The sequence below is a fragment of the Trifolium pratense genome, linkage group LG4, assembly GCF_020283565.1.
Source record: "Trifolium pratense cultivar HEN17-A07 linkage group LG4, ARS_RC_1.1, whole genome shotgun sequence".
Lineage (NCBI taxonomy): Eukaryota > Viridiplantae > Streptophyta > Magnoliopsida > Fabales > Fabaceae > Trifolium > Trifolium pratense.
Genome location: NC_060062.1, coordinates 32,924,233 through 32,947,186, shown reverse-complemented (window position 1 = coordinate 32,947,186; position 22,954 = coordinate 32,924,233). Strand labels below are relative to the sequence as shown.

The 22,954-nt window shown below is 35.5% G+C and overlaps 3 protein-coding genes and 4 pseudogenes across 3 annotated transcripts; 4 read left to right on the top strand and 3 right to left on the bottom strand.

Moving 5' to 3' along the window:
* Positions 1–950: 950 nt before the first annotated feature.
* LOC123924534 lies at positions 951–3,390 on the top strand (annotated as a pseudogene).
* A 206-nt stretch (positions 3,391–3,596) lies between these two features.
* LOC123922515 lies at positions 3,597–5,377 on the bottom strand (annotated as a pseudogene).
* A 1,112-nt stretch (positions 5,378–6,489) lies between these two features.
* On the bottom strand, positions 6,490–8,725 carry LOC123924533 (annotated as a pseudogene).
* Positions 8,726–10,345: 1,620 nt separating this feature from the next.
* Positions 10,346–11,751, top strand: LOC123924079. The gene has a single exon (XM_045976841.1). The coding sequence runs from the start codon at positions 10,455–10,457 to the stop codon at positions 11,130–11,132; it is 678 nt and encodes a 225-aa protein (XP_045832797.1). The 5' UTR covers positions 10,346–10,454; the 3' UTR covers positions 11,133–11,751.
* A 429-nt stretch (positions 11,752–12,180) lies between these two features.
* LOC123923977 lies at positions 12,181–13,482 on the top strand. The gene has a single exon (XM_045976733.1). The coding sequence runs from the start codon at positions 12,264–12,266 to the stop codon at positions 13,302–13,304; it is 1,041 nt and encodes a 346-aa protein (XP_045832689.1). The 5' UTR covers positions 12,181–12,263; the 3' UTR covers positions 13,305–13,482.
* A 2,621-nt stretch (positions 13,483–16,103) lies between these two features.
* On the top strand, positions 16,104–18,333 carry LOC123881696 (annotated as a pseudogene).
* Positions 18,334–19,164: 831 nt separating this feature from the next.
* Positions 19,165–21,496, bottom strand: LOC123881697 (exocyst complex component EXO70B1-like). Its single transcript, XM_045930420.1, has one exon. It carries the CDS (start codon positions 21,494–21,496, stop codon positions 19,466–19,468), a length of 2,031 nt encoding a protein of 676 aa, XP_045786376.1. The 3' UTR covers positions 19,165–19,465.
* Between the last annotated feature and the right edge of the window lie 1,458 nt (positions 21,497–22,954).

Here is a 22,954-nt window from a genome sequence, read left to right as displayed (position 1 = left end):
GAAGGTGACGCGGGGGTGTGGTGGTGAGGTGCTGACGTGGAGGTGTTGGATCTGGCGCCGCTGGTGTGTGGTTGATGCAGTGTGTGATTGGCTTTCTTCGATACGGGATTCTCTGGTCGCTTACAAATTTGTTGAGATTTGCAGGATTCTTTTTTGAATGTCTGATGGTTTCCAAATCTGTTGAGATTTGCAGGTTCTTTGTACCTCTAGTGTGTGGTTGATGCAGTGTGTGATTGACTTTCTTCGATACGGGATTCTCTGGCCGCTTACAAATTTGTTGAGATTTGCAGGATTCTTTTTTGAATGTCTGATGGTTTCCAAATATGTTGAGATTTGCAGGTTCTTTGTATTTGATTGACCTCTTCCGCGTCGATGTTGACGGTTTGAAGGAGGACTGTGAGCTGAGACTTATTTGCCTAGGTTTACACTCTACCGTTGCCCCCATCAATTTTTGGCCCGCGGAGCTGCTTTTTGGATTATGATGAGCCGATCGCTTTTGATTCGAAATCGGGAGTTAATGTCTAGTGGCATCATTATGGGTCGGTTGATGGTCTTCTTTGTTGGTTTGGAGGCTGAGGAGCGTCCTTCTAAAAATAATATTAGAAGGGAACCTCTATTAGGTGGTATTTGGTTTTGGCTTTATTCATTGGTCTTCAGTTTATAAATGGCACATTTATTTTGTAGTTCGACCGATTATTAATAAATAATATATTTGCCATTAAGAAAAATATATTGCAGTGAGGCAAGATGTCTATATGCAATCGTGTAGTCAAGTGTTAAAGACAGTTAGATGAAAATCAGACTGTCCTAATTTAAAGAGAATGTTTTCTAAATTATTAAATAAAAAATTAGACGTCCGATAATAATCACTCCTAAAAACTACATTTCCTCGACAGTGAGAAGTAGGTTATGCTCGCTTTCCTCCACATTTCTTAGGAACTATTAGGAATAAAAAGTATTATTGGCACTTTGTCCTGTTCTATTACTAGACAGAAAAAATTCAAGAAAACTTTATTCTCTTCTCTCCAATTGGTGTAAGCTTGTTTAATTTTTTTGTTAACTAAATTGTGTGGATTAAGCAAATTTAACACCATGACATCTATGCTCAACCAAATTTTGAGATGGATTAAGCAGCCAAAGGTATGGAGATTTCTGAGTTTTACATCATCTGTAATTGGACTGGTTTTTTATGCTCTCAGCTCTTCTTTCACTAATCTATTTGGAAATTGGAATTTGTTGAAGATAATACTTTACACTATTTATAGTTCCATTATCTCCATTGCCATCTTATTTGCACACAGATGGCAAAATTCGAACACTAGTGTTCGACTTAAAGCTCATTTAATATTTTCTGTTTTCATAATCACCAATATATACTCCTTTTTCTTTGATAAGGTTAAGGGAAAACCAGATTTGTATAATATGGTTTCTGGTTCTGCTTTTGCTTTCATGTCACTCGGTTTGTCACAGCAGAGCCACTTTGGTTTCGAGGTTGATCTTTTATATTTTTTCTGTGGATATGTAACTGTACAACTCATGAGGATAAAGTTGTTTTTGATCATTGCTGGAGTGAGTTTTAGTTATTCCCTCATTATGCTTCATTTTTATTTGCATTCCTCGATAGATCAACGCGTCCAACAAGATCAAGATTCCGCATCTATTACTCAGATCCCTGACAGTAGTTCAGTAGAATTAACCAATACAAGTGCTATTCCAGTGGATTCCCATCGAGTCAATTCTGATAGTGTTGCCCTTTCAGAAAACAATGATCTCGGACATCAACAACAAAATGAGGGTATATCAGAACCTAGAGCTGAAGGTGAAAATGAGGGTATAATCCGTAGAATTGGAATAGTGAGACAACCTAGAGTTGATGGTGAAAATGAGGGTGTAACTGTAATCCATAGAAACAGAATAGTGAGACAACCTAGAGTTGAAGGTGAAAACCAGGGTATAATCCGTCGAAACAGAAGAGTGAGAGAATCTAGAGTTGTTGTTTTCCAGACAACAAATGATGCCATTGATATCCTGGATGATGGTTACAGATGGAGGAAATATGGAATGAAAGTTGTCAACCCAAATCCAAATCCAAGGTAAAGAAAAAAAAGCATAATACTGACTTTAGATTCTACTTTTGTCTTATTTTTCTTGAAATTGGTTCTATCTTGTGTTTAAATAACATTTTTCTTATTATTTTGAGTATCCAATGATAGATTTTCTCAATCCCATGTTTTGTAATACACAGATGTTACCATATTAATGGCTTGTATTTATTTGTCTATCTTTTTTAGGTACTTTACCATATTAATGGCTTGCTCTTTTGGAAATCCAACTATAGTCTATACTTGTACCAATTTTCTTACCTTTTCAAATTTACCTATTTCATGGTCAAATTTGGTAATATTAGTATTTTTTTATCCCCATATGGATGCCAGCTACAAAAAGGAATAGTAGTAATAGACTATGTAGTGCTCACACTTCATATTATGGATTTATTGGTGTCTAACAAGTGTCAGTGTCGAAACAAATGTCACTGTCTGAGTCTGATAGCAATACATATGATTTCATTCAATTATTTCATTTTTTTTTTTAATTATTATAAGTGTCGACTTGTAAATATCAATGTCAATATCGATTTTGGTGTCTGGTTTTTGTTTGTGTTAGTGCTTCATAAATTCTAGATTGCGTCATCGAATTTTGTGTTTATATTATGACCTGTAGGAGTTACTACAGATGTATACACCGACGTCAAAGAGGTTGTTTGGCGAGGAAACAAGTTGAACGTGCCTCACACAATATCAGGGTTGTGATCACAACATATTGGGGGGAACACAACCATGATGTTTCCCTGCAGCTTGTGGAAGTGGAAGCAATTCAGTGAACAAACCAGTGCAGTGTCAAACAACCCTTCAAATCGATCCAATGCAGCCTCTGGTATAAGGCTTTTACATTTACATGATGTTATTTTTGAAAAAATAGAAATTTACACGGATTGAATCCAATGCAGCCTCCCAAATGAGATTTTAGCAAGAATCTCCTTGAAAGTTTCCATTTTTTCAAAAATAACATCATGCTACTCATAATGAAACTTATACTACAGTGTAAATGATGATTTTGATGAAGTTCAAGTTTCCAAAAACATGATTGAAAGAAGAGCTTAATGCATAAGAAATGAGTCCAATGATAGTAGTTTAATTTGTATTTGGCTTAAAATTTAAAAGACTAATATGTTCTTCTTAGAGTCAGATAGGAGTTTGAGATGGAAAGAAACTTTGTAGAATGAGTAGAAATTTTTGTTAGTGTTTATGACCAGAAAGATCTATTCCCTATTACAAACACTATAACACTACAAAAGTGTATTCTCTATTGGAAACACGATAACACTTATGATCGAAGGAGAGTCACGGTATCCAAAACAAACTGATCAATGTCATTAATTACATTCAATTAATTCTTAAATTATCAATGTCAGTGTCGTGAGTTAGCGAGTGTTTCGTAAATTGCCCGTTAGTTAGACTTGGACAGTTGGCCTTGAGACTTGTTTATATATTAGAGAAAAAGGTTCCAACTTCCAAATATTATGTTTCTATATTTTATCATGCAATAACTATCACGAATATTAACAGACCCTTACTAACAAGAAAATAACTAACTAACTGATTTTCATCTAATCCTATCACAGAATCAACATCCTGTAATATAAATGAACGGTTAAGATGATCTTTAATGTCAAATATTCCATACTCGATATACTCATCAGCGTTTTTACCAACATACATGCCAATGAAGTTTTCATAAGCTGTCAACAAAATGCTTTCTGTGGAAGTTATTATGAAGTTTCTTACTTGCTCATTAAAAACATTGAATTCCACACATCTCCCTAAACTTCTGATTGAACACCTTGAGCTTATCTTTCATTGAATCTGTTTCAGAATTTGGTGCCACTGACACATTCATATCCATCTTCAAAACATTGATCACCTTATCCCAAGAGTTCCTATAATAGAGTTCAAAGTAATGCTCCACATTTTTACCGAACCTATACTCCCAAAAGGTTTCCAATCTGTATGTAACGTGCCCGAGATTATTCATCATGAAAAAATAGCGGAATGCAGGGTCCTCATAAATTTGTGACTTAGCATCCAATTTGCTCTCAAACTGCTCCATTATCAACACCATATCTGCGAATAGAATAAAGATGTCTCCGCTTTATCAGCATCAACCAAGGGATATTGTTGTAAAATTTGCTCTAGGTTTTGTCTGGACCAGGAAGCCATAACGATGTAGCCAGTGGCTGCGCAGGTCATTGGATGAACTCCGCCATCAGCCCAACAATCAAACTCCGCATCCGGTGTAAGGAATATCAGGTTCCCAAATTCCATGAAATTGTTTCTACTTATTTCACGCAATCTATTCTTGATTTTTATTGCTCGGTTCACCAACAAATCAAGAAACAATAATTCAAATTCAGGAATTAGATCACTCAAAGTCGCAAACAAGTCAAGGATTTTAAACAAACGCCATGCTGAAGGGCTTCAATTTGCAAATGAATCAGCAAAATTCTGTAGTTCAGTGATCGCTCCATGACAAAGCTCTGAGTAATAGAGATCAGATAATGCAGACATTGAATTCGAGAAGACACGGTTGTAGAGTTGACGCTCACTGGGAAATAGTACTTTGAGAGCAACCTCTGAAGTTTTAATCCATCTTCCAACCACGTAATCTTGAAATCCCGTCTTTCCTAACAGGTCTTCCAACCACTGCTTACGGTAGCTGTTGTAAACCTCGAAACACACTTTCTCAAAACCAGCATCCACCATCAATTTCGCTGTTTCATTAAGGTTATTGATTGTTTCATGAGGAAGCGCATCAGTTATGAAGTTGTGGTCAGTCACTACCAATTTATAGTTACCTTTCACATGACCACTATCAGTATCTTCTTGTTGTAAATCAACTTGAATAACTACTCTTTGTTCTTCGAGTCCAAGACACTGCGGTTCCGGTATAACATTTAAGGAAGAGAAAGAAGAACGAAGAATGATAAGACAATAGCTATTATTAGAATTGAGTATTGGGCCTAACTCATCCTTACAAATAAATAGCTAACAATAGCTAACAAATAGTTAATCTTCATGAGTTGTAGAATTAAACATCCTAGATAAAAGGACATAAGATCCACTTCAAATCCGCACTGAATTTGCCTCGATAAACTAAGTGACATAAGAGTGAACGCAGCACACGAAATCAGACAATATGCATCTGGTTTTCCATTAATAATTTTATCAGAGAAAAAGGAATAGACAGAGGTGATAGTCAATACCAAAAATGCAGAATGAGCTTCAAACCGAAGACTTCTCGAGTCAAATTCAGTCAAATTTAGTGTGTGTCACCTGAGACAAATCTTCTTACTTTTTTTTATGTGATGTTTACATTTTTGTAATGTAATGAAAATATTATATACGGAATAAACCATGTTAATTCCAGGAATCTAAACTTAATTGTACGTGAAATAAGTCTTATGTATCCATGAAAGTGAAAATGCAAAGTGGGAAATGGAGGACTAAGGTGTATAATAATATTGAAAACATCAGCAATTAAGTTAGTGGCCACGGTCTTAATTAAAGCTATTCGGTAGAACAGTCTATTGGATATTTTTATCGGCATAGTACTTAATTTCCAAAGTGTTAATTTTTACTTGGCTGAAAAGTTAAAAGTATAATATGTTCTTCTTAGAGTCGGAGACGAGATGGAAATTCTAATCAGTTCCATCTGTCTTCTATTCAACTACTTTCATGAAACCGCAGAGTTATGTGTAAGTGCCGGCCACTGGGTTTTAGGAAGAGTTTTCTTTTTTAAAAATAGATTATCCGGCTTCCAGAATCTGAAATATGTAGATAATGTGATAAAAAAGATGGATTACAGCATCAGAATCACTCTCTTAAGATTTTATTTCCCTCCGAACAATGACTCTATGATCACGTCTTTTCTGGTTTCACCTCCTCTGCTACTCGTTTCACAGAGGTTTTCCACGCAGTTTCAGCTTCGAAATTTTGCTAATGCAGTTGCTAATGGAAGCCCATCAATTTGGCGGTTGTTCAAAATTCTCTCAATCTTTGAGACATTGCAATATCCGATACCGAAATTCCAATTGTCCTGATATATTGGTGAACAAAGCAACAATACAGTCCAAAACAGATTAGGAGAAGCAATTACTAACCTTTTTTCAGAATTATCTGATTTTTTGTCTCCCTGCAGCTAAGCAAGTTTCTCGTCTGATAGTCGACATCATCCAATGACAGTCTAGAATAATGGATACCGTGCTTCTTCTTGTATGTCATGCGGTGTGCCAGGACAAATTTTGAATAATAGGAGGCACATAGTAATTCCACCAGGGCGGGAACTTGAAAACAATTTTCGGAGATGATTGGTTCAAAAAAAAAAAAGCAAAATTCCAACTATGTGGCACCTAATTCATCAAACTTTACATGAGTCAGAAAATATAGATGTTGCAAGAAAGGCAATACAAGAGTTCACAGCTTTATTATTATATAATATACATTATGAAAATTTGTATTGATTGGAAGTGCTTCAATTAGCATTTCTGTAGTAACTATCTTAACCAACCCTAACTAACTAACTAATAACTAACTAACTAACTTACTAACTAATTGGTTTTCATCAAATCATCTCTAACACAATCAACTTCCTCTAACAGAAACAAATGATTGAGTTCATCTTGAATGTCAGACATTCCATACACGATATACTCGTCTGCATTTTTACCAACAACATTCTCAAACATAGCAATGAAGTTTTCATATGCTGGCAACAACTTCATTTCGAGGAAAGTTTTTATTTGATTCCTTAGCTTCTCATCAAAAACACGCCATGTACACTGAATTCCACACGTCTCCTTAAACTTCTGATTGAACAAACTAAGATTGTCTTTCATTAAATTTGCTTCAAAGTTACACGTAACTGACTCATTGACATCCATCTTCAAAAAATCAATCACCTTGCTCCACGAGTTTCTACAATAGAGTTCAAAGTATTGACCCGTGTTTTTATGCATGTACTTATGATCCCAAAAGCTTTCCAATCTATACTCAATATGACTTAGATTATTCATCATGAAAAAGTAACGCAAAGCAGGTTCCTCGTAAATTTGTGACTTAAATTCCAATTTTTCTCAAACTGCTCCATTATTAGCTCCATTTGCGAATAGAATAAAGAATATGTTTTTACTCCATCAAAAACAAAGGGATATTCGCGTAATACTTTCTCCAGATGTTGTCGTGACCAAAAAGCCATAACGATGTAGCCAGTGGCCTCACAGGTCATTGGATGAACACCACCATCAGCCCAACAATCTAACTCCACGTCTGGTGTAAGAAAGATCAGATTCCCAAATTCCATGAAAATGTCTCTACTTTTTTGACCCAATCTATTCTTGACTTGTATTGCTTCACTCACCAACCGATCTAGAAATAATGATTCAAAGTCATGAATCAAATCACACAATGTCTCAAACAAGTTGAGGATTTTAAACAAACGCCACGCTGAAGGGCTTCTATTTGCAAATGCAACAGAAAAATTCAGTAGCTGAAACATCGCTCCACTACAAATCCTCGAGAAATAGAGATTAGATGATGCAGAGTTGGATTCTGAGAAGACACGGTTGTATAGATGACGCTCACTCGGAAATAGTATTTTAAGAGCAACCTTGGAAGTTTTAATCCATCTTCCAATCACGTAATCTTGAAATCCCATCTTTCTTAATGCTAATAACTTATTTATTAACAAGTCTTCCAACCATTCCTCGCGATAACTATTGTAAATCTCATAGCACTCTCTTTCAAATCCAGCATCAAACATCAATTTCGCCGTTTCATGAAGGTTGTTGATTGTTTCAGGCAAAATTGCATCAATTATGAAGTTATGGTCCGTCACAAACAATTTATAGTTACCTTTCACCTTCTGCAAAAGCATCTTACCGATTTTTGTATTGTTTTTCTTAAGCTCGTTCATACAAGTCAAGAATCGTTGCTTGATATTTTCAGATAGTTGTGAATCAACTTGAATGACTACATGTTGTTCTTCGAGTCCAAGACATTGAGTTTCTTGTGTAACATTTAACGAAGAAAAAGAAGAACGAAGAATAATAAGACAATAGCTATAACAAACTCCAACAATAGCTAACTGCAAATTAATCTTCATAAGTTGTACAATTAAACATCCGAGATAAAAGTACATAAGATCCACTTCAAATCCGCACTGAGTTTGTCTCGATAAACTAAGTGACATGAGAGCAAAAGCAGCATATGAAATTAAACTATATGCATCTGATTTTCTATTTATAACTTTATCAGAAAAAAATGAATAGACAGAGGTAATTGTCAGTACCAGAAATGCCGAATGAGCTTTGAATCGAAGACTTCTTGAGTTTTGCCACGTGTTTGCAAATAAAATCATTAGACAAATGATTAAACTGAAAACACTGTAAAGAAATATTTTCAACAAATTCCAATTTCCAAATAGATGAGTGAAGGAAGAGCTTAATGCATAACACAGAAATCCAACAACAGTTGAAGACAAACCCACAAACCTCCACAGGATTGTTGTCATGTTATTATTTCTGAAGTTCATTGATAAGTGATATGTAGCCACAAATTCTTTTGAACAAAGTTACATTGAAAATGCTTTTCTCTCATTTTAACAAAGTCTATTGATAAGTGTTGTTCCAACTTCCAATCAAGTTGAGACACAATAGTTTTATATATTTGTGCAAGTCAAGTCTTTTGTTTTTTTTGACCTTTTCAAACCTTAATCTTTTGAAAAAATTTATATTAATTTTAAATTAAAAGCAATCAAAGTGCAATAATGTGTACCCCCTACCTAATCCTAAGATTCTTTTTGAACACTTATTTAAAAAAATAAAATAAGTCTTAGGTTTTGTTTGTCCATAAAATAATATTCTATGTAAATTTCATATGTGAAGTATGGGTACTCCTAAAATGGTGAAGTACCCGTACCGGGTACGCACCAGTACCGGATACTTGCATGGTACTCGCTGGGTACTTACAAATCAAAATCCATTTTTATTTGATTGATTCAGGGTGGTGGATATGGCAAAAATGTGCAGGTGGTTTTAAAAATAGCATAAAATGTTTTAATTTTTTATTACATATTAATTATTTATCTTGCTTTTGATGAAAATAGTTGAGGTGGTGGACAAATTCACTCAAAATATAATTATTTTGATATTCTATATTAACATACCCGTTCCTTAGAGCATCCACAATGGAGCACTTCATTTTTGAGTACTTAAATGGTCCCACATAGACACATCATCAATTTATTATTTTTTTAATAATAGTACCTAATAGGTACTCAACCCCTCCAATGGAGTATTTCTTAAAAAGTTCTAAAATGAGTCCCATCAATAACTCCACATCATTAAAATTTGAAATTTAATTTAAAATAATATTGCCAAATTAATTTTTTTTGAATATATTAAATAAAGTGGGTCCCATAAAAAGAAGAGAGAGAAAGTTCTTATATTAGAAGTAGTACCTATTAGGTACTAAAATGTGTTGTGCTCCAATGATAGTACCTAATAAGTACCATGAGTACCTAATAGGTACTACACCATTGGAGATGGTCTTAAATTTTTTCAAAATGTCGTATCCCGTACCAGTAGCAGTACCCGCACCCGTATTGGGTACCGTACCCATACCTAGGCAACATAGTCTTATACTCCCTCCGTCCCAAAATATAAGCAAAAATGGGTCAACAAAAGTGAATGTATCTGGACTAAATTTTAAACCAAATTCATCAACTTTTGTTGACCTATTTTTGCTTATATTTTGGGACGGAGGGAGTATATATATGTGTTGTTTTTGTTATCATGTTTCTCAGTTTGTCCAAGTAGAGTCATTTGGGATTTGAGCTTGATCTGCTATAATGTGTTTTTGCGCGTATCTAACTTCAACTCATGAAGATGAAATTGTATTTTGTCATTGTTGGAATGATTTTCAGTTATTCCCCCATCATGGTTCGTTTTTAAAAATTAGTCACATGAATAAATTTATAAGTAGAGTAAAAATTTAATTATCTCATGAGTAAAAAATATCTTAATAAGTTTGTGAACTGTACATGTCAGTAATTTTCACCGTGTTGGTTAAAGGGTAAGCCTAGAGATCACCAACTAACATTGCTCATAAGTTGTGTAGAACTAGTGAGAATGTTCCATTGGTCAAAGAAAAATGAAACTCATTCTTTAGCATAATTTCCTTGAAGTTTCATCCTAAAGTAGAAAAGTGCTTCATATATATATATCTTATCTCCTAGAAAATGCTTGTTTCTCTGCTCGTGAATACAAATCTTGCTCGCTTGAGAAACAAGATGACGTCCATGCTCAACAAAATTGTGAGATTCGTGATGCAGCCGAAGATATGCAGATTTGTGTGTTTTGTTTCATCCATTGTGGGACTGCTATGTTACGCTCTAAGCTCTTCCTTCAAGTATTTGGGAACTGGAACATAGCAGTCCCACAATGGATGAAGGTATTTCTTTACTGTATTTTCAGTTTGCTTATCTGCCTTGCCATCTTGTTTGCAAACACATGGCAGCACTCGCCAAGTATGCGGCTCAGAGCTCATTTGGTATTTTTGGTTTTCGCAATCACCACTGTTTACTCATTTTTATTTGATAAAGCTAACGGAAAACCAGATTTATACAGTCTGATATCGAGCGCTGCTTTTTCTATCATGTCGCTTTGTCTTTCAAAACAAGTTCACTTGGGATTCGAGGTTGATCTCCTATATTTTTTTTGCGGATATTTAACTTTACAACTCATGAAGATTAAATTGTTTTTAGTCAGTGTTGGAATAATTTTCAGTTATTTCCTCATCATCCTTCGTTTTAATTTGGGTAATCCAACAGAGGGTGGCCATCTTGGACTCCAAATCCAAGACCAACCTTCTGTAGTCATTCAAGTCGATGCAGATTCTGAACAAACTAGTACTGCCACAGAAACTGCTGAGAGTGCTACAAATATGAATTCCGAAGACATGCATCTGTACCAGTCAGGTCACTCATGTCAATTTGTCGTCACAAAAAAGAAAAAGTGATAGTGAATATATAAAGCCTTGCAATTCTAAAAAAGAGCTAGTTGATGAGTCATAAGCTTAATGGGGTAATTTGGTAGCAGCTTGGAAGGATAGGGCCAAAAGTCTTTCCTGACTCCGGTATTTGGGAAAATTTTGACAGGAACACGGAGATGAGTGACATTAAGAACGACCTACACAAAACAGTGAAAAAAATGGTGGAAGCCATGGAAGTGAGTGGATTGAGGAAGCGAGCCTTGGAACCAAGTCGTCGTCCATAGCCAGCCATCAAAGCCATCAACTTAATATCCTGTTTCCATATGACTTGATATATCACACAAGGTTCCACACCAACGCAGTAAGAGTGTGACTTTGAGCTTCACTGTCAGTCACTATCAATTCTAGCTCACATCTTGTACTCACTTCCACACCTCGATTGATTCTAGCCAGTAGCCACCTTCTGCTAATTTTGCGACATCTTTGGATCATGTTTTCTGGTTTTGGATGCTCTGTTCTAGTGTTTAGTATAGTTTATACTGAGTCCGAAGGTATAGCTGATATAAATCTTCTTACTTTTATGTACTGCCACAAAGACAAGTGATGTTTAAGTTTTTTATGTTTGTGAAAATATTATGTACTAGTTTTTCCACATTAATTCTATGAATCTTATCTTATATCCATTAGTGAAATAGGTCTTTATTTTTCATCACAATTCAAATGCAAGAATGACTAAAAAATACTTGGTTAAAATATAAAAATTGTATAAGAAGCGCTTAATGGATACAAAGACTTCACCCTATGGAGCCGGACCTTCTATTTTCTGAGGGCCAAAATTTCTTAAAAAAAATTATCCTTGCTCACACGAAGTCATATATCTTCTGCCATTAAAAAAAAAGAAGTCATATACGTTCTTTTCATTTCATCTTTTAATATTTGAAAACTTATCAATAATCTCTTTTAATGTGCTCAGCAAAATTGACCGGGTTATTTTAAAATTATGTTTACTTACACTTGTCAAAGAAAAATACAACTCAGGTGTAGAGTCTTATTCCTTCTATATAGCATAATTTCTTTGAAGTTTCATCATAAGGGCTTCTTATATCTTCCCTCCTAGAAAATGGCCGGCATACAAATCTTACTTGCGCGAAAAACACCATGAGATGGGCAAGGCAGCCAAAGATATGGAGATTTGTGTGTTTTATTTCATCAGTTGTTGGCTTTCTGTGTTATGCTCTCAGCTCTTCCTTCAATCATCTATTTGGAAATTGGAATTTGTTGAAAATATCCCTTTTTACCGTTTTCGGTCTCCTTATTTGCCTCGCCATCTTGTTTGCAAGAACAAGCCACACCTTGGGAACTAGTCTTCCATTTAAAACTCATTTGGTATTTTTGGTTTTCGCAACCTCCACGGTTTATTCTTTCTTTTTTGATAAAGCTAATGGAAAACCAGATTTGTACTGTCTTATTTCCTATGTTGCTTTTGCTATCATGTCTCTTTGTTTGTCAAAGCAAACTCACTTCGGAATTGAGGTTGATCTCTTATATTTTTTCTGCGGATGCTTAACTTTGCAACTTATGAAGATTAAATTGTTTTTAGTCATCGTTGGATTGAGTTTCAGTTATTCCCTCATCATTCTTCGTTTTTATTTATCTTACACTATAGAAGGTGGCAATCATGGACTCCAAATCCAAGATCAACATTCTCTAGTCATTCAAGTCCATGTAGATTTAGAAGAATCCAACACAGCTGCGGAAAATGCTCATCTTATTGATATCCAGCCACAAGAAGTCATTTATTCGGAAAGTCCTCCAATTATGAATTCTAATGCCCTTCAAGAAAATGCTCATCTTATCGTGCCACAAGAAACCATGAATTCTGAAAACGTTCCTATTATGAATTTTGTTACCTCGCAAGAAAACACACATCTTAGCATGCCACAAGAAGCCATTCATTCTGAAAGTGCTCCAATTATGAATGCTGCACAAGAAAATGAGGAGGTTACTCAAGTAAGTTCCCAATTACAACACAATATTGCACGATTAAACAAACAACGTTCCATCACTAGCTTAGTGAAAGAGAAAGAGAGAGGTGGGATTGCATCTCTGGTGAAAAAATTTCCCTTTGGAGCTAAACCATTGCGTGCATTGCGCAAGTCAATGATGCACACATCCAAATCATTATCACCCCATGACTAACTTTGGGATAGCTTTGACTACTCCAAAATATATTTTTTATTTTAATATGGAAGACACCTATGTACAATGTAACAAAATTAAGTATTTAACATCCGCTCATAGTCTTGTTTGTTTCTATGTGTTGTGAAAATGTATGATATCGTGTAAATTATGATTAATTATATGATTGTTTATTTTCGATCTTGATATACTAATTGTGTTATATCAATGCAAGTTATAGGACAAATAGATGACTGTTAAAGCAAAAGGACAAACAACAATTTCCATCGATGGATACTTTCTTATTATTAATATTATCAACATATTTTCCTGTTATTATTTGGGTCAGATGTATAAAAGATTATTGTTTAACCAATCGTTAGTTGGTCCAGTAGTGATTGGCGTTGGACTTGGTAGAGAGGACCACACTTCAAGCGATCGGGAGAGAGCTGGAACCACTTGATGCCAGAACTTACCCCCGAACCAAATTTGGCGGTCCAGTGGGCCAGATACTGGTGGTAGAAACTCGCGCAGACTAGGAGGTCCAGTGGACCGGATATTTGCAGCACCTTTGACCAGTTATACATTGCTCATACTATAAGACAGAGAAATGTGGATTATGGTGATTCCCTCTAAATTTCGTGTTATATGAATAAAAAATATAGTTTTCTTAAGATTCACATACTAAAGTAGTTTTGCTTCTGTACTATACACCAATGTCCAAAGAGCAAGTGACGAAACTCGCGCATATAAGCTCTTTTCATTTCATTTTTTAATACTCCAAAACCGAATAATCTCTTTACTTTGCTCAGCTGAGGTTGACTGGCTTATTTTAAAATTATGTTTGCTTACATTCGTCAAAGAAATATGAAACTCCTTGATGGTGAAAGAGCCTTTTTCTTTCTTCAGCATAATTTCCCTGAAGTTTCATCCAAATTAGTAAGGAAAGTGCTTTAGATATCTTAACTGTTAGAAAATGGTTGTTTCTCTGCTTATACAAACCTTGTGAAGTTTCATCTGAAAGTAAAGAAAATGCTTGTGAATACAAACCTTGCTCGCTTGAGAAACATGATGTCCAAGCTCAACAAAATTTTGAGCTTCATGATGCAGCCGGAGATATGGAGATTTGTGTGTTTTGTTTCATCCATTGTTGGACTCTTATGTTACGCTCTAAGCTCTTCCCTCAATCATCTCTTTGGAAACTGGAATTTGTTGAAAGTAGTTGTTTACTGCGGTTTCAGTTTCATTATCTGCCTCGCCATTTTATTTGCAAACACTTGGCAAAACTCGCCAAGTCTCAGGTTCCGTGCTCATTTGGTATTTTCTGTTTTGACAAACACCACTGTTTTCTCCTTTTTCTTTGATAAAGCTAATGCAAAACCAGATGCATATATTCTGATTTCGTTTGCTGCTTTTTCTATCATGTCGCTTTGTCTATATTTGTTTTTCTGATATTTCACTATACAACTCATGAAGATGAAATTAATTTTAGTCATTTTTGGAGTGAGTTTAAGTTATTCTCTCATCATTCTTCGATTTTATTCGGCTGCTGCAATAGAAAGTGTCAATCTTGGACTCCCAATCCAAGACCAACATCCTCTAGTCACTCAAGTCCATGAAAACTCTCATCTTATCCTGCCACAAGAAACCATTGATTCTGAAAGTGCTCCAATTATGAATTCTGGTGCCCTTCAAGAAAACGTTTATCTTATCCAACCACAAGAAACCATTAATTCAGAAAGTGCTCTAATTATTAATTTTGGTGAAGGCAATTCGAGGAACAGGTGGAAGGAAGTTCGAGATGTTATCCATAATTTAAATTTCATGAAAATGCTAAAAGCAAGCCTAGCAAGAATTGAGGAAGCAAATGGGGGTACCCATCTTCTTTTATAGCCAACCATCTTAGCCATTAGCCTAACATCATGTCCCCAATGTTTCCTCTATTACACAATATGCACAAGGTTCCACCACGGATGCAGAGAGGCTCGAAGCTCCTAAAACAGTGTAATGCTAAGAATAAATTTATTAGATTGATTTCTAGCCGGAGTGTAATTCCAGCTATTGCTATTTTATCAGTAGCGCTGCCTAGGCATAAGTAGTAGTTGTTCTCACTTTGGAGTTGGAGAAAGCGCGTGACTTTGCGTTGCTCTCTCACTATCAACTCCAGCTAACATCTAGTATTCACTTCCACATCTCGGGTTCTTCTCGCCAACTTCAACTACTTTTGTGACATCTTTTGGTCTTGTTTAAATTATCTTTTTTTAGTGTGTAGGCATCTGAGATAAATGTTCTTACTTTTGAAAATATAGTAGAGACAAGAGGTGCATGCTAGTGTGCTGCCACAAAGAAATGTGATGCATGCATTTGTAATGTAATGAAAGTATTATGTACTGAATAAAGGATATTTAATCCCCGGAATCTTAACTTAATATATTGTATATGAAATAAATCATGATTATCCATTAAAAAATGAAAATGCAAGGTGGACAAGTGTAAGTAGCATACAAGAATGGAGGATTCAAAGCTTTAATGTTATTCCTCCAGAGTTCTTGAACACGAAGAAATCATTGGGCGAAAGGTTGGACTCACCAAGAAGAGTATTTACCAGCAGCTGATTATTTTTGGTATCTTTTGAATATGATTCCTCTAATTTTATATACTACCAATGTCATATTTTAAAAACCATCCAATGGATCGTGGTTGAACCGAGTTCATGGCCTTTATAACAAATAACATTCAAATTAAAGTTATGAAACTTAATTTGCAATGTCTTAGAGTGAAAATTATCAGTAGAGGAACTTAGTCAACAAGAGAAAAAATGTGGAGTCAAAGTTAGTTTGAAATAGTCAAATAAATAGTACCCCCACATACTGATGGAACTTGCCTCGGAACTGATTAGAACTTTCCTGGAAATGATAAACAGCTTTGGTCCCTAATTGTCTTCAAGTTTCAGCTGAGATAGATATAGCTTCTCACAGCCAAAGTCAATTGTTACACACTTTAGACAACATGACAAATATCCAAATCCGGAGATTGTTGATGCAGCCAAAGGTGTGGAGATTTGTGGGATTTGCTTCATCTGTTGTTGGACTTCTCTGTTATGCTCTCAGCTCATCCTTCATTATCTCTTTGGAGATTGGAATCTGTTGAAGATTTTCCTTTATAGTGGTATCAGCTTCATCATCAGCCTCATGGTTTTATTTGCAAACATATGGCAACACTCAACAAGTTTTCGGTTCAAATCTCACACAGCTTTTTTGGTATTAACAATCACCTCACTATATTCGTTTTTCTTCGATAAAGTTGTGACTGGAAAACCAGATGCCTATAGTCTTATTTCATGTTCTTCCTTTGCTATCATGTTACTCAGTTTATCGAGGCAAAATGAGTGGGGATTTGAAGTTGATCTTTTCTACTTTTTTATTGGATGGCTAATTGTGCAACTCATGAAGATTAAATTGTTGTTATTCATTCTTGGAGCAGGTTTCAGCTACTTGCTTATTATTCTTCGTTCATCCTTTCCTTCGTTAGACGTAGCACGAGATAATGAATTCCCTGGAATCGAAGATGAAAATTTTGTAGTTATAGAAGGCCATTTACATTCACCACAACTGGCTAGTAATAATATTGGCAGTATGATGGAGAACCTCAGTACTTGTCTGAAGGCACTTCAACTAGAAAATTCAAATCTCATCGAAATACTTCTGGAGAAGTTGGAAGAATACCTTAGTGATGATTCTGAATTGGTTTTTGACCCCGAGTTCGTGATCAACGCCTTCCACTTGAAACCATCGACAACCTTCACAAAACAGCGAAGATGATGGTTAGCACCGGGTTTGAAAGGGAATTCAGTGACATGTATAGCCGTTGCCGAAGGGAATGTTTGGTTGAAAGCCTCTCAAGATTATGGTTCCAGAAACTCAGCTTTGAAGGCCTTCAGATGTTGTCATGGAAGGAAATGGAAGACAATATTAAAAGGTGGATTAAAGTTTTCAAAGTTACTTTGAACATATTGTTACCCACTGAACGGCAACTCTGCGATCAGGTTTTCTTTGGATTCTCCGCCGCCGCTGATTTATCCTTCACAGATGTTTGCATGGAATCCACACTTCAGCTTCTGAGTTTCACCAAAGCTATGGCCATCATAAGACGATCACATGAACCTGAACAGTTGTTTAGAGTCCTTGACTTGTTTGAAACTATGTGTGATATAATTCCAGAGTTTAAATCTCTGTTCCTTGATCAATACAGTGGATCGCTGCAGAACGAAGTAGCCACAATTTGGAAGAGATTGGGGGAAGGAATCAAAGGCATTTTCATGGAGTTGGAGAATCTGATTTGCTATGATGCGGCCCAATCGGCTATTTTCTCTGGTGGGATTCATCCAATTACCCGTTATGTGATGAACTACCTCCGTGCCGCAAGTAGGTCACGGAAGACATTGGAGCAAATGTTTGAGGATAGAGTGAAATCCTCTTTCTCTCTTTCAGTGCAGATAGGTTTGATTATGGAGCTATTAAACAGAAATTTAGAAGCCAAATCCAAAATCTACAAGGATCCTACTTTGTGCTATGTTTTCTTGATGAATAACTGCAGGTACATTCTTCTACATATCAAAGACAGTGAATTGGGAAGCATTTTAGGTGATGCTGTGATCCAAAAACACACAGCAAAAGTTCGGCTGCATCATGCGAACTATCAAAGTAACTCATGGAATAAGATGTTGGAGTTCTTGAAGTTGGACACCAATGCATCAATGCAACCTAATGAGGAAGCAAATTCAATGAAAATGAAGTTAAAATCATTCAACATGCACTTTGAGAAAATATGCAGGGTTCAATCTTCATGGTTTATCTTTGATAAACATCTTAAGAGAGAAATTATAACTTCCATTGTGAAAGACTTGTTGCCAGCTTATGCAAAATTCATTAGAAGGTTTCAGAGAGTTCTTCAGCTTGGTAAGAATGCCGATAAATATATTAAGTATGAAATGGAAGATATTGCAACAGGTCTCGACAATTTGTTTCAGGGAAGAGGTAAATCCAATTAATTATCATCACATACATATTTGTTTATAAATATCTATTTTAAGAAAGTGAATAATGCTAAAATATTATTTGATGAATCTATAAAAAATTTCTACAGACCGTACATTATTGATTAGTTTGTTCTTTTTTTTCGTCATTGTTGAATATATAAATCTTTCTCCTTTTTGTTCTGATTGTTATGGACATACTTTTGTTGACTCTGGTGACATTTTGAAAAACCAACATAGTATTGGCCGAACAAACAATTACTGTTGATAGTAGTGATGACAACAAATATGACAATTTCTGTGAGATTGTTGGTGAGGAAGTCGCTGGTATCGGAGAGAGTCATGAAATTGACAGTAAATGAGGATTGCGATCTATGAAACACGGACACAAACATGGTCCCCGGACACAAAACCGACATTGATACCATAGTTTCAAATTCCAATATTACTGGTGTGGTGCCTCCACAACCGAGATGTATCCAATAGCTTTACAATGATAACGGAAACTATCAACCACCAATGTTAACTTCAAAATCAAAAGGACCCAAATTGAATTCATGCACCAACCGTAAAGCAGACAGAAAACCAAGAGCTCAAAAGTAAATTAACTTCATTAAATTGAGATCTGCGACTGTACGTTAACTTCTACTGCATATTATTTAATGAATGTGAAGTGTCTGGAACATTGCGAGTTTGTGCATAATTGCGAAGAAAATTATAGACGTGCTGATGCAATCGCTGTGAGATTTATTTACTTGATAGTTTACGTCACAAATTTGTTGGCAATTCCACGGAATCACAGGGATGAACATGATATTCATAAGCAAGGTAAAGAGCATAGGAGTATTCATGAGGAAAATACTCATAAGAATTCATATTGAAAGAATATAGATCGATAAAAGAATGAGTAAAATGTACAATGGAGTGGCCTATTTATAGAGCTACTTGGAGTAACTAACTCCCTAACTAACTTTCTAATCACCTAACCAACTTGGTAACCTATCAACTAACTCTAGTTGTTTAACTAACTATCTATATCGTTAACACATAAAACAAAAGATATATTCTGAAAGGAATTGAATCAAGTCGATCTAAATCATAGATGCAAAATAAAAATAAACACATCATGTTTTATCTATATTCTGATTCATATATTTTGGTTTCCCAGAAACAAATGGTTGAGTAGATCTTGAATTTCAAACAGTTCATATTTAATGTACTTATAAGCTTGGTTACCAAGAATATCCTGGAGCCTCCCAACAAAGATTCCATATGCTGGCAATAGGATTTTTCCCACGGACGATATTATTTCTTCCCTTAGCTTATTGTCATATACAGACCATACGGACTGAACTCTGCATATATCTTCAAAGTGACTGTTGAACAAATGAATCTTCTCTTTCAATAACTCTTCTGTAGTATTTTCATTGTTCTCGAGCTTCAGAAAGTCCACCACCTTGTTCCATGAGCTTCCTTTATATAGCTCATGGTTTTTATGGATTTTTTCTATGTTATTTTGGAACCACTCATTGCCCAAAATTGTTTCCAATTCCCAGATTTTGTTCACAGCTTCTATGTGCGACCTATTATTTAGCATGAAAATATGGCGCAAAGCAAGGTCTTTGTAGTTTTCGGACTCATATATCAATTTTTTTTCTAACATCCCTATTATCTGTTCTACCTGCTTCACGAAGAAAGATGATGCTTCCACTTCATTGTCAACCTTGGAGTACTCGTGTAAAATTTGTTCCAGCGTCCGCTTTGACCTGCAAACAGAAGTCACGTAGCTCATGACCTCGATAGTCATTTGATGACGTTGGCCATAAGATGAATCAACTAGATCTGCTTCTGGGACTTTGAAAATAAAATTATGCATGTCCTTGAAAAGGTCTCTGCTAGCTTCTCCTAATTTATTCTTAACTTTGATGGCTTGGTACAGTAATGTCGAATCTGGAAACAAAGATTCGAATTTCGGAATTAGACTATGTAACTGCTTAAATATGTCGAGTTTTTTGAGCAAACACGATTTTGAAGGGCTCCCAGAACCAACTGAATTTGCCAAATTCAGCAGCTGAAACGTTGCTAATTGGCATACCTCAATGAAACAATTAGAACCAGTGGTTGAGAACCCCGAGAAGACACGATCACAGAGCTGTTTTTCAATGGGAAACAAGCATGTCATAGTTACATCCAAAGCAGTCATCAATCTTCCCATCATGGTATCTACATATTGTTCCCTTTTACGGTCATTCTCGATGTTGATCTTTGCATCCTGCAACACAAATATTTTATTTATCAGACACTCCTGCAAAAATACCTTCCGCCAATTACTGTACGCACGAGAACACTCTTTCTCATATCCAGCACCTATCATCAACTTCACAATTTCATGAAGATTATGCATCTTTGATAACAGAAGAGCATCCATCACGAAATCAAACCTAGAAAATGATTTACTCCTATCTTGAATGTATTCCTTTATATGCCTGTTAATGAGATTTGAAATTTCCTGATGAATTGCAGTAGTACAAGTCATAAGGTTTTGCATCATTACAGAAAAATCATTACTAGGCCTTATTAGTGAATCCATTTCAATGATTACTGAATTTTCACCTTGGAGTCCAAAATACTCATTTTCGACTATGTTATTTATGGAAGATAAATAAGAACGAATAATAATAAGAGAATAGCTGAAACCTGCTCCAACAAAGACTAACGGCAATTTAATCTTCATGAGTAACACAGTTAGACATCCGAGAAAAAAGTAAAGAAGATCCACTTCGAATCCGCACTGAGATTGCCTCGACAAACTCATCGACATGATAGAAAAAGCAGCACATGAAATCAAGCTATATGCATCTGGTTTTCCATTCACTACTTTATCGAAGAAAAAGGTATAGACAGAGGTGATTGTCAATACCAGAAAAGCCGTATGAGCTTTGAAGCGAAGACTTCTTGAGCGGTTCCATAAATTTGCATACAATATCATGAAGCTGATGATGAAGCCGAAAATTGTGTAAAGAATAATCTTCCACAAATTCCAATTTCCAAATAGATGGTTGAAGGAAGAGCTGAGAGCATAACAAACCAGTCCAACAACTGCTGAAACAAAGGCAACAAATCTCCATACCTTTGTATGCATCAGCCATCTCCGAATTAGGATTATAGTATGATTCATGTTCCCTCCTATATACTGAGATGTGAGCAATGTTTGATTTTGGAGTAGAAGCTATCTTCTTATTTCCTATGAAATTTCAAGGAAATGGGGCATAAAGCAATTTAAATATAGGAAATGAGTAACGGTAGTAGGAATGCACTAACAAAAGTCCTACTTTCCTTTGAATAAAAAATAAGAAATCAAAAAATCATTTCCATTGATGGATACTTTCTTATTATTAATATTATCAGCATATTTTCTCTGACAAGTGACAACCACTGTTTGTTTGTTTCATATATTTATATATATATACATCTATTTGCCATTAAAAAAAATATATATTTTCCCGACGTTATTATAAAGATTACTCCCTCCGTCCCAAAACTGTAGTAGTGAATCCATTTCAATGACTACTGAATTTTCACCTCGGAGCTCTAAATACTCGTTTTCTTCCGTGGTATTTACGGAAGTGATAAAAGACCGAATAATAATAAGAGAATAGCTGAATTCTGCTCCAAGGATGAATAATTACACTTTAATCTTCATGAGTAACACAATTAGACATCCAAGGGAAAAATAAAGAAGATCCACTTCAAAGCAGCACATGAAATCAAGCTATATGCATCTGGTTTCCCATTCATCACTTTATCGAAGAAAAAGGAATAAACAGATGTGATTGTCAATACCAGAAAAATGTTGTATGAACTTTGAACCGGAGAGTTCTCGATCAGACTTATTGAGTATAATTTCTTGTGCAGCCTCTGCTTTGATGTCTAATTAATTTCTCTATTTTGGTTATCAATATAGAAAAATTGATCCTGGGTTTGAATCTGATCTCGACTTTTTCCATGGATGTCTAATTAATACTCTAATTGTTCAGATGAAAATCAATTTGGTGCTATCCTAGGATGCCTAGGTACCGGTACGGGAATTTGGTATTTTATAAAAATATAAGGTACATATCAAAAGAATTACTTTTTGAGTGAGTTAGTACTGTTGTACAAGGTTTTAAATTGCGGTTGCGGTCACGGATGCGGTTGTGGCCATTATCGTCGTTGCGACGCAGATTGCGGCCATTGCGGTGTGAAATAATTTTCTCTCCGCACAAACACATAATAAAAACTATAATTATTATAATTTATTATATATTCTTTTATTTATAGTTCTTTCTACCACAATGGCAAATTAACAATCCAGCGTAGAAAACAAACTTTCAAACACAACCCAGAACAAAATGAGTGAAAATTCAGTGGTTCAGTTTGTTTCATCTGCTTCTTTTCTTCAAATGTTCATGTAAATTCTAATTTTCTTCCTGTTGCGGCCCGTTTCCGTCAAAACGTCGCTGTGTTGCGGAAAAATGTTGTTGCATTGCGGTTACGTTGCGGTATCAAGTGTGATTTTAAGTTCACACCACAATTGCCGTCTGATGCAGTTGTGGTGCCGTTCGCATCCGCAATATTGCGGTCGCATCAGGTGATG

Excerpts from the sequence above, each read along its gene's own strand:
- LOC123924079 (XM_045976841.1), top strand. The coding sequence starts at position 10,455 with ATGCAGATTTGTGTGTTTTGTTTCATCCATTGTGGGACTGCTATGTTA.
- LOC123923977 (XM_045976733.1), top strand. The coding sequence starts at position 12,264 with ATGAGATGGGCAAGGCAGCCAAAGATATGGAGATTTGTGTGTTTTATT.
- LOC123881697 (XM_045930420.1), bottom strand. The coding sequence starts at position 21,496 with ATGAATCATACTATAATCCTAATTCGGAGATGGCTGATGCATACAAAG.